We start from the raw sequence: 10,508 nt of genomic DNA on the forward strand, positions 1-10,508 counted from the left end.
GAGATCATCCGCTTAAAACCCCTCAAATGAGGAAACAGGCCAAATGAGGGAAAGTAGCTTATCCTAAAAGATGGCAAAGCTGAACTCAAACCAAGTCTTCTGACTCCCAAGTTGAATGTTGTTTACACTATTTTAGTGATATTTTAGTCATTAAATTTAATAGACAAGCAGTTTACTTTTGTAGATGACTCTTCTGAAAATATGTACATAGAACAAATAGAACTCTCATACATGGCTGGTGGGAATGCAGGTGGTACAGCCACTTGGGAAAAGTTGAGCATTTTCTTTTAAACATATATGTATCCTGTGATCCAGTAATCCTTCTTTTACCCATTTAGCCAACAGAAATGAAAATATAAGTCCACCCCAAAACCTGTACCTGGTAGAATAAGATGAAAGGCATAAGAAGAGTATCAGTTGAGTTCCATGGGGTTCAAAGAGGAATTACATCTCTGGTTTGGAAGAATTAGGGAAGGTTTCACAATCAGGTGCCTTTTGAGATGAACCTCAGGGATTAGACAGGCCTTCAGGAAGTGAGATTCTGTCATGGGGAAAAGCATTTCTTTAATTCACCTGGGAATAGGGTAGGTAAAAGCATGGATAAGAAAAGCGTGGTCTTGTTTTTGTTGTTGTTGTCGTTGCTGTTGTTTTTTATTGGGGTAGAGTTGTTTTACAATGTTGTTAGTTTCTACTGTACAACGAAGTGGAATTCCCTGTGCTGTACAGCAGGTTCTCATTAGTTATCTGTTTTATACGTATTAGTGTATATACGTCAATCCCAATCTCCCAGTTCATCCCACCCCTGGTCTTGTTTATGTTAAAATAAAATTGTTCTGTTTTTCAAACTGTGCGCATAATGTGTAAAGAGATAATGAAAACTAAAGATGGAGAGATGGGTTTGTAGACAGCATCACTGAGAGGGTGAGGAATGTGTTAACCATGGATTGGTACATATACATGTGGGTGACGTGAATGACATAGACTACTAATATTTTATTTTGCCAAGAAAAGGCATTTTAATAAAACTCACTTTGCAAAATGTGGTGATTGCTTCAATCAAGGATTATCAATGAATGCTAAACCATTGGTTGACAACTTATTGGGATAGTCAGTCTCTCTCAAAATATTACCCTGCAGATTGTTAATTACAAAGGGAAAGATACATTTATAACAGAAATTCGGGGCGGGGTGGTGGTTATTGCTTTAACCGACTGTTGGAACTTAACATAACCCGTAAATATAACAAAGGTCGTTATGTGACTTGTGATGTGATGCACTGAGCCAAGCTCTTATATAGTGTTCTTAGATGTTGTAACACTTATACAGTGTTCTCGACAACAGTGTTTTCCTTGAATCTAATGGTGAAGAAGCAGTCGAACAAGTTCAAAGTCTGGGACATTTTACATAATGACTGCCTGAACTTTTCTAAAATGTCAACTTAATGAAAGAAGTCAGGGGAATTATCCTAGTTCTAGATGGGAGGAGACTATAAAACACAACAACTAATGTCATCCATAATACTTGATTGGTTTCTCTAGACAGCAACAAAAATTCGTAAATTGCATTATTGGAACAATTAAGCAAATTCAAATATAGATTGTGTGTCAGATATTTTTATATCAGTATTAAGTTTCTTGGCATGATTGTGGTTATGTTGGGGGACGTTCTTGTTCTTGGGAGGTACATGCTGAAGTATTTAGGAGTGAAAGGTATTGATGTCTGTAATTTTCAAATGTTTCCTCAAAAATTTATGTGTGCACACACACGGAGAGAGTGTTTGCATATGTGGGAAAATGTTAACAGTGGATAAATTTCAGTGAAGCGTATTTTATTTTGAAATTTCCAAAATAAAAAGTTGGAAGAAAAAGAAAGAAGGAAAATAAACTACCTTCTATCATCAGGGAATGAAACTTTTAAAAACTTTTTTTTTCTTTTTTTTGGCCGTACCACGAGGCTTGCGGGATCTTAGTTCCCCGACCAGGGATCGACCCCAGGCCCTGGCCGTGAAAGCACAGAGTCCTAACCACTGGACTGCCAGGGAATTCCCTTAAAAACTTTTTATTAAGGAAATTTACATCACTTAGCCTCATCACTTAGCTGCAGCAATTATCAACGCATGACAACTTTGCTTCATCCCTTCACCCCATCAGACCCTGGGCCATTTTGAAGCAGATCTCAGACATAATTTTGTAATCCTTAAGTATCATTCTCTTTAAAAAAACATAATATAGGGACTTCCCTGGTGGTCCAGTGGTTAAGACTCCGAGCTCCCAGTGCCAGGGGCCTGGGTTCCATCCCTGGTCAGGGAACTAGATCCTGCATGCTGCAACTAAGACCTGGCACAGCCAAATAAATAAAAATAAATAAATAAATATTTTTAAAAAACCAACATAACAATAAATTAATACACCTAAATTAATACACCTTTGTACCTAAAACCCAGTCTCAAGTCATCAACTCCAGTGCAGTCTTGTCTCAGCTCTCCCCTTTCCCACTCATTAGATTACCTTGAAGCAAATCTGAGACATTGACTGCAACACTTTTACAAAGGTTTTTTCACTTCAGGCTTAGAAATTTTTTTTCACATTGTTATAATCATTGTGTACCTACGTTTGTAAACTGCTTGAAATCATTTCAGACGATGTATGAGTCATACAGCAATGTATGAGTCTTTTAAAATCTTGTTTTTTCATTTTAATGTAACTGAAATTTCATCAAATTGGCAGATAACATTTTTCTGGAGATTTTATACTCTGCTGATCCCAAATTGGATGCTGCACGAGCGATTTTAAAGAAAATTGAATGCCGTAACCTCTACAAGTTTGTGGGTGAGACTCAGCCTATTGGACAAATAAAGATTAAAAGGGTAAGTTGAAAGGTCCTCTGACCCCCAAGAGGAAAGCATTAGCCCATCACAATACCATGACTGTATTCTAAGCCCTTTACACGTTCTCATTTAATCTTCACATCAGTCTTCTGAGGCCTGCCCTGCAGATGAAGAAACTGAGGCTTGGGAGAGATTAAATAATTTGCCTATGGAAGCACAGTTAGTGAGCCAGGATTCAAAGCCAAGTCTCATTTACTCCAAAACCTTTACTCTCTCATTTCAGAAGTGAGAGGGGGGCCTCAAATTTTGTCTAGATCCAAAGGCAAGAAAATGAATGTAAGAAAAAAGGGGCCTCAAAATGAGGTATCTGCATGAGCTTCTTTGACACTCTAAGGACCTGCTTTAACTACTTCCTTCTTTCACAGATTATCAGGTTCTCGCAGATGGTGCTTGCCTGCCTTCTTTAGTTCAGTTATCAGTTATCTCTCCTGCTTGTTGAAGGGTTTTCTCTTTGCCAGAAAGCCCATAACAAAAGCCACACGGATAACCACACCCTGCCTCATGATACTTCCTTGGGTCACACTTTACTTCTTCTTGTTTTACCAATACGTTAATGCCACATTTTTTTCAATGTGAAATTTTGTTATGAAAATTGCACTATTGTGATTTGATTAAAAGATGGCATAGGCAGAAGCCATATATTTGTTAGGGAAATCTCTACCCACTTTTTTTGGTAAAGTGCCGTTTTTAGAGAGGGAACCTCTTCGTGATACAAACACTGTAGAATGAAGGACTGGAGTTCTAACATGAGGAGCCTTGTCTTTTCTAGGAAAACTACGAAAGCCTTCCGAAAGGGGTCGCCAGTGCTAAACCCAGTGACATGGTGCTAGAACCTGAACTGAAGGCTGAAGATTTCATAGTGGATGTAAGTAGTTAGTCCAATAACATACTAAGCAAAGAATTTATTTAAAATAAAGCACCACTACCACCCCCATTATAACAGTAGAACATGTTCATTATAGAAAATTTGGAAAATACAGAAAGATGGAAGAAAGAGAATCACCTGTGATATCACAGAAAAAAACTAACATTAAGCAGTTTTAAAATCTTCTTTGACATTTTTATGTCAATGTTGTAAATATTTTTATGTAATTGTGGTCATGTCATGAATAGAACGTTGTATATAGTGATTTTTGAATGTTTTCTTGATCAAAAAAGTAATACATACCAATATTTTAATTGCACACATACACACAAAGGAAAAAGTTAAGACTTTTTGACTCCTATTTTCATAGAGGATGTAGTGTCTTCTTGTATCCTAATGAGAATGCCAAATGGCTTTCTCACATTTTCTTCTGTTTCCTCTAAGAAATTCTTTTCAGAGTTCTACTCCTCTGAAATCTCAGGACAGTGTTCTCTGTGTATTTTTTCCGTAAGCCTCTCATTTGCTGTTCTCTTGCTGACGCATCTTTGAGCAAAAGGCAATCTCTCCATAACCATTCTTTGCCGAGGGACACAGTGAGTGAACTGCCCTTGGACCCTCTCTCTATTTGCTTGACTGTGTGTTGAAGTGCCTCAGATCTGCAGATCAGGCTGCAGTTTCCTGTTTCATTAGATGAGGTTCCACCAGAATAAAGGGATCTCACATCCTGACTTCCTGAGGCTCTGAAAGGCTTCACTCTCCAGAATGTTATCCCTGGGCTCCCACGTGTCTGCCCTTGCCCTCAGTGCAGGCATTACTCCTAGTCAGTCCCCCACCTCCCCATCTCCCAATGGATAGAGGATCAGAGGTACTTCAAGTGGCTGCCATGCATAGGAGAAGATGACATACACATGGCCAGTAGACATGAAAGAAGTTTAACTTTCTTGTTAACCTATAGGCAAATTGATGCAACGAGTTTTTTGATTATCAGACGTATAAGATAAGAACATTTTCATAAGATTTTGTGATAATAAAGGTATGTGAAAATGGGAGTGTAAATTGATACAAGAGACCAAACTAGGGTCAATTTTAACTGACCCAGCAGTTTCATTCTGGGGATTTGTCCAAAGGAGGTGATCAGTTTTTCAAAAAAAGCACAAATATATTTATTGTAGCTTTATTATAGTGTGAAATTAGGGGAAAAATGTGTATGTCTTTTTTTGGCCATGCCACACGGCATGTGGGATCTTAGTTCCCCAACCAGGGATCAAACCCGCGCCCCTTGCATTGAAAGCATGGAGTCTTAAGCAATGGACCACCAGGGAAGTCCCTATATATGTCTCTCAATAGGAAATTCAGTGGAATAATGCAAACATTAAAAGTTGTTTTTAACATCGAAAGGTGTTTATAATAAGTGAAAAAAGTACATACAGAATGATTTTCTTTTTGTTTCTTTAAATGTATATACATTACATTTAAATGTGTGTGTGCAATGAACATATTGAAAAAATTTTGGATATATTAATAGTAAAATGTTAACATTGTTTCTACCTGAGTGGTGGAATTGCAGGTGATTTTTTTTTTTTTTTTACAGTGAGTATGGTACAAGAGTTTCATAATCTGAAACTCTTTCCATTTTAAGATGGGTAAAGCCCATCTGTATTCTGAGAAAGCAAGTAAAATTGCTAATTAAATGTCTTATCATGAATTAGCATCTAGTTTTAGCTTGACAGTGTAATATATTTACGTGGTGCATCTTACCATACATGGCCCCTTTGGGGACTGTATGTAGTAACTTTTATGATTATGTAATGGGCTATAAAACATAATTTACTATTTAGAATGAAAGATTCATTGTTGTTGGTCTGTAGCTACTTTTTTACTCTTGAGTCCTTGCTTAAGAATGGGATCTCTGTATAACATTGCCCTTCTGGAAAGTAACTGTTTTATCAATCTGCTTTAAGGAGGAATTTACAGTTATGCATTATGAAGAAAATAGGGATTGCCTTTTATTACTATTCTAAAGCCAAGGAAATAAATACCGAAGAGGTAGTGGCACTTAAATTGTTGAAAATTTGATTAGTGTTCATGCCTTACCACAATGGGTAAAATGTCAATGCTGCATCAGGTCCCTCCCTTATGAAACAACACCCAGGAGAGAGACCTGTGACAGCACCAGCACTGGGATCGTGGGGAGGACTGAGCAATGCTCCCTCACAGATAAAGGGATGCAGCTATCAAAGCCAGTAGACCATGCAGAGTGGGAGGGCTGGCCGTGTACTGCAGACCCCTGGTCTCACTTCTGGACCATGGCTGAATCTCAGATGTCCACCTTTGTCTCACAGGCCACTGGCAGCATAGACAGCAAAGCTCATATACCGGTTTTCTTCAGTCACCACTCACAGGATAAGCCCCTCTTATCATCTGTTCTTTTCTGTACCGTCATCACCACATTACTCTATTTCTTCCCTTACTTCACTTCCAGTCTCTTCCCTTGTCCCAGACCGGTCCGTGGAGCCCTTTGGAATTTCCACTCCATAATTAACTAACTCCCCTCTATCTTTAGCCTCTTCGCTGACTATCTTTTTGCCTTTGTTGCAGCCTGGCTGTCCCCTGAGAGCCTGATTCCCCTGCAGCTCTTTCAGGAAAAGCACATTCCTCAGGGTCAGGAGACCTTCCTGTTCATCAGTCCTCTTGTTCCCTAGTACCACTTTAAGACCCCATGCAAGATCCCTGTTCCTCTGAGACTGACATCCTTAAACCATCTCCTGTCCTCTTGGTTGAAGATTTTGGCATGGTGTAGAGCCTTCCACTCTACTCCAGCTCCTGCCATCATCTTTAGTGGCTTCATAGTCCACATGGCGCCAGCTCTGATCTCCTTACCTTCATCCTCAGTGACCTTGTCCCCTCCACCTCAGCCAACGTGCTCGGCAGATTACACTCTGAACCTTATCAACATTTGAAAATGCCCTCCCTCTAAAAATCACTAACTGAAGCATCCCATCTCTGTCCATAAACCCCTTTCTTCCTTACTTGCTTGTTCCTAGCTCATCGGGAGCTCCAGTTTACTGTCTCCTGACTTTCTTCCAGCTTGTTAGTGATCTTCTATCTTCATTTCTCTCCCAATCTAACTTAGATCGTGTTTCCATTAATTCAGTCATTTTCTGCAGTTACCCTCAACTCCCTCGCAAAACGCTGAATGACAGTTCATGGTCACCAACCCTAGGTGGGCCCTCTGGACTTTCTGGCAAGCTTAGTGCAATTCTCCTAGTCTCCATAGTGACTATCTCAAACCATCTTCACTCCTCCCAAATCTCCAGCCCTGCTTCCCAACCCCAACTGTATTCACTCTCAGTGACTAACCCCACTTCAGGTCTTATTTCAGAGATAAAATATAGGTTATTAGATAGGAACTCTCTCCACCTACACCGTCAAATAAGCAAGCCTGCCTCCATGTGCAGCTGTGTTCAGACTTCGCTCTGGTACAGTGAGGAAATGTCTCTCTTCCTATCAAAAGGCTAAGGGTAACCCTTCTAATTGTGTTCCAGGCCAGGGCTGTCCAATAGAACTTCCTGTGGTGATGGAAATGGTCTGTATCTGTGCTGTCCATTTCAGTAGTGACTAGCCACACATGTCTATTGAGCACTGAAATGTGGCTGCTGCAGTTGAAGAACTAATTTTATTCTTATATTTAATGTTAATGACTTGACATGTAAAAAGCCACACATAGCCAGTGGTTACCCCATTGGGCAGTGCAGCCAGAGAGCAGTTTGTCTCAGAACGTCTGCAGAACCACACAGTATGCATTCTCTCCTCTCTCTCTTTGACTTTCCCATCAGCAGTTAAACAGACTTTCATCTTAAGAAAATAACAAACCCTGCACTCCTCTTTACCCGTCTTCTCTTCTTCAGGGTTAAACTCATTGAAAAGTTGTGTCCCCTTACCTTTCCTGGGTACCACGGTCCGCTTCATATTCTCCCCTCTTGCCTCTCTTAACAGCCAAACTTCCAAAAGTTGTCCTCTCTCTCATTTCTCGTCTACTTCTTTTTTGTTTTGCTTTGTTTTTTGTTTGTTTCTTTGTTTTGGCCACGCCACGTGGCTTTCGGGATCTTCGTTCCCCGAACAGGGGTCGAATCCGTGCCCCCTGCGCAGAGTCTTAACCACCGGACCGCCAGGGAAGTCCCTTCTCATCTACTTCTGAACCTTTTCTCTGTCACCATCACTATACAGCTACATTTCATTCTATTGCAAGTCATTTTATTGCACTTTGCATGTATTGCAATATCTCTGAGGTCTGCCTGTATTAAAACTACTCTCACTAAGATCACCAATGACTTCAGTGTTACTAAAACCAGCAGACAAGTTTCAGTCCTCTCTGCTTCAGAGCTATTTCTTCTGCCTGGAATTCTTTTCTTTCCTACCTAGGCCTGGTTAATTCCTGCTCACTTATTAGTAAAGTTACTTTCCTAGGAAAACATTTCCAGTCATTGCCTAGGTGCCCCAGACTACTAGGTTCCCAGGTTACAAAGTTTCACAGTACCATTTGCTTTTCCTTGGCAGCTCTCATAACAAATGGGGTTAGATAATTACTTTTTTTTGGCCAGGCTGTACAGCTTGCAGGATCTTAGTTCCCTGACCAGGGATGGAATTGGGGCCCCTGGCAGTGAGAGCACCAAGTCCTAACCACTGGACCACCAGGGAATTCCTGATAGTTACTTTTTAAATTATTTGTTCTACCTCAGTCTAGGCCATGTGGTCTGTGGGGGCTGGGATTTTATCAAGGGTCCTTGTATCTCTACACAACAGTGCCTGCCACGTGTCTATCACATAGTAGGTATTGATGTTATACCCTACTTATGTTGAAAGCACAAATACCCCTCCCACCCCACCCAGATTTCAAAGACCAATTCCCTATGGGTCATGCACCAGAGCTACTTTTATTCCGCTATGAGCCACCCTACCAGGGCTCCTACTTCTCAACCTCCAGAGAGCTCTTCTTCATTTCCTGTGATGCCCCACAACCCTGAATTGAACTCTCATTGCTATTATGTACATGATCGCTTATTTATTGCTTGTATTAAGGTTATCAACATGGATTATGGGATGGAAGACAAGAATCCTATTGATCATGTTCGCTTCTATTGTAAGAGTGAGCCCAGCCAGGCAATCATGATTACTAAAAATCAGGTAACTACTTAGGTAAAACAAATATACTACAGTGGCATTTGGATCTTTACAGTAAATTGCATTTTACTTTCAGGTTGAGTCCTAAAGTCAATGTGTACCGTTAAAAAAAAAAGAAGCAGAAGCATATCTTTAAAATTCAAGTATACCTGATTTTGTGTAGCCTAGACCATCTTAACAGCCAGTTTTTCCTGTTTGCTAAACATAGAAGAAAGCTCTGTTTTTTGGTTTAGAGGCTAGCTTGTAAGTCTGGTGGGAAGGGAGTGTCATATGGTTGAAGTCATCTAAGTTAAATGTGCGTATTTGCATATCTTCTGTGTGAGAGTCTGTAGTCTTCATGTAATTATATCATACAAACCTTTCATCTTCTATTAATGGACATAAAATTGCGGGACATTTTGCAATATGACAGCTGCCTAGAATTCTTTTCTCTGGATTATCATTGGGATAAAATAGCAAAACAACATGGTGCTTTTAATATAACGTCAAGCATGGAGCTTAGGAACAACTGATTTCTCTTCAGTGTGTGAATTCAAGGTGACAGTGAAATCTTTCCTTCTTTAAAAAGGTTTCACAGTTTTTGCCAGAGGTATTTGCTGAGCAGCTGATTCGAGTTTATTGTAAGAAGACGGATAAAAGGAGTCTGCATGCTGCACAACAGCATTTTGTTCACTGGTGTTTAATCAATGACTTCACCAAGCCACAGGTGGGTGACATTATTCACATACGTTGCACAAATTTTTAAGTAAAAAACACAAGCAATCCTTACATCCCTCTGAAAAGTTCTCATTTAAATATAGTCATTTGATGAACTTATTTACAAAACAGAAACAGACTCACAGACTTAGAGAACGAACTTACGGTTACTGGGGGGAACGGTAGTGGGGAGGAATAGTTGGGGAGTTTGGGAATGACATGTACACACTGCTGTATTTAAAATGGATAACCAACAAGGACCTTGTATGGCACAGGGAACTCTGCTGAATATTATGTAATAACTTAAATGGGAAAAGATTTTGAATAAGAATAGATACATGTGTATGTATAACTGAATCACTTTGCTGTACACCTGAAACTAACACAACATTGTTAATCAATTATACTCCAATATGAAATAAAAAGTTTAAAGTAAATAAATAAATAAATAAATAAATGTCATTTGGTTTTCGTTTGGGAAAAAAACATTTTTCCACATTCAGCTTTCCTTTTAAAATGCCTGAACCTGTGTCCACCAGCAGTTTCTTCCTACAGCAATTGTGAGTGGGTGCTCTGTTTATCAATATTGTCCTAATAATAAAAGTTTAAGATGGTGAACATGTGAATAGTACTTGACAATGTTCTCACCAGTTGTCTCACCCAGTCCTCCCAGTGACCCTGGCGGGTGAGATATTGTGTCCTCATCTTTTTTTTTTTTTTTTTTTTTACGACCTACTCTCTTAACAACTTTCAAATATACCATTATACCATGCAGTATTATTAACCATAGTCACCATGCCGTGCATTACATCCCCAGGACTTATCTGCATGTATTTTATAACTGGAAGTTTTGTCATAAGGTATGTGTCCTCATCTTGA

General features: G+C 39.5%; 1 protein-coding gene across 2 annotated transcripts in view; it reads left to right on the forward strand.

The window, feature by feature from the left end:
- SAMHD1 (SAM and HD domain containing deoxynucleoside triphosphate triphosphohydrolase 1) overlaps positions 1–10,508 on the forward strand; it is a 64,120-nt gene that overhangs the window by 46,971 nt on the left and 6,641 nt on the right. For both annotated transcript variants that reach the window (XM_059897075.1, XM_059897074.1), the window contains exons 12-15: positions 2,727–2,866; positions 3,657–3,752; positions 8,832–8,936; positions 9,502–9,639. In XM_059897075.1, coding sequence (XP_059753058.1) covers positions 2,727–2,866; positions 3,657–3,752; positions 8,832–8,936; positions 9,502–9,639 — 479 coding nt within the window. The remainder of the gene's footprint in view (positions 1–2,726; positions 2,867–3,656; positions 3,753–8,831; positions 8,937–9,501; positions 9,640–10,508) is intronic.

The sequence above is a fragment of the Balaenoptera ricei genome, chromosome 15, assembly GCF_028023285.1.
Source record: "Balaenoptera ricei isolate mBalRic1 chromosome 15, mBalRic1.hap2, whole genome shotgun sequence".
NCBI lineage: Eukaryota > Metazoa > Chordata > Mammalia > Artiodactyla > Balaenopteridae > Balaenoptera > Balaenoptera ricei.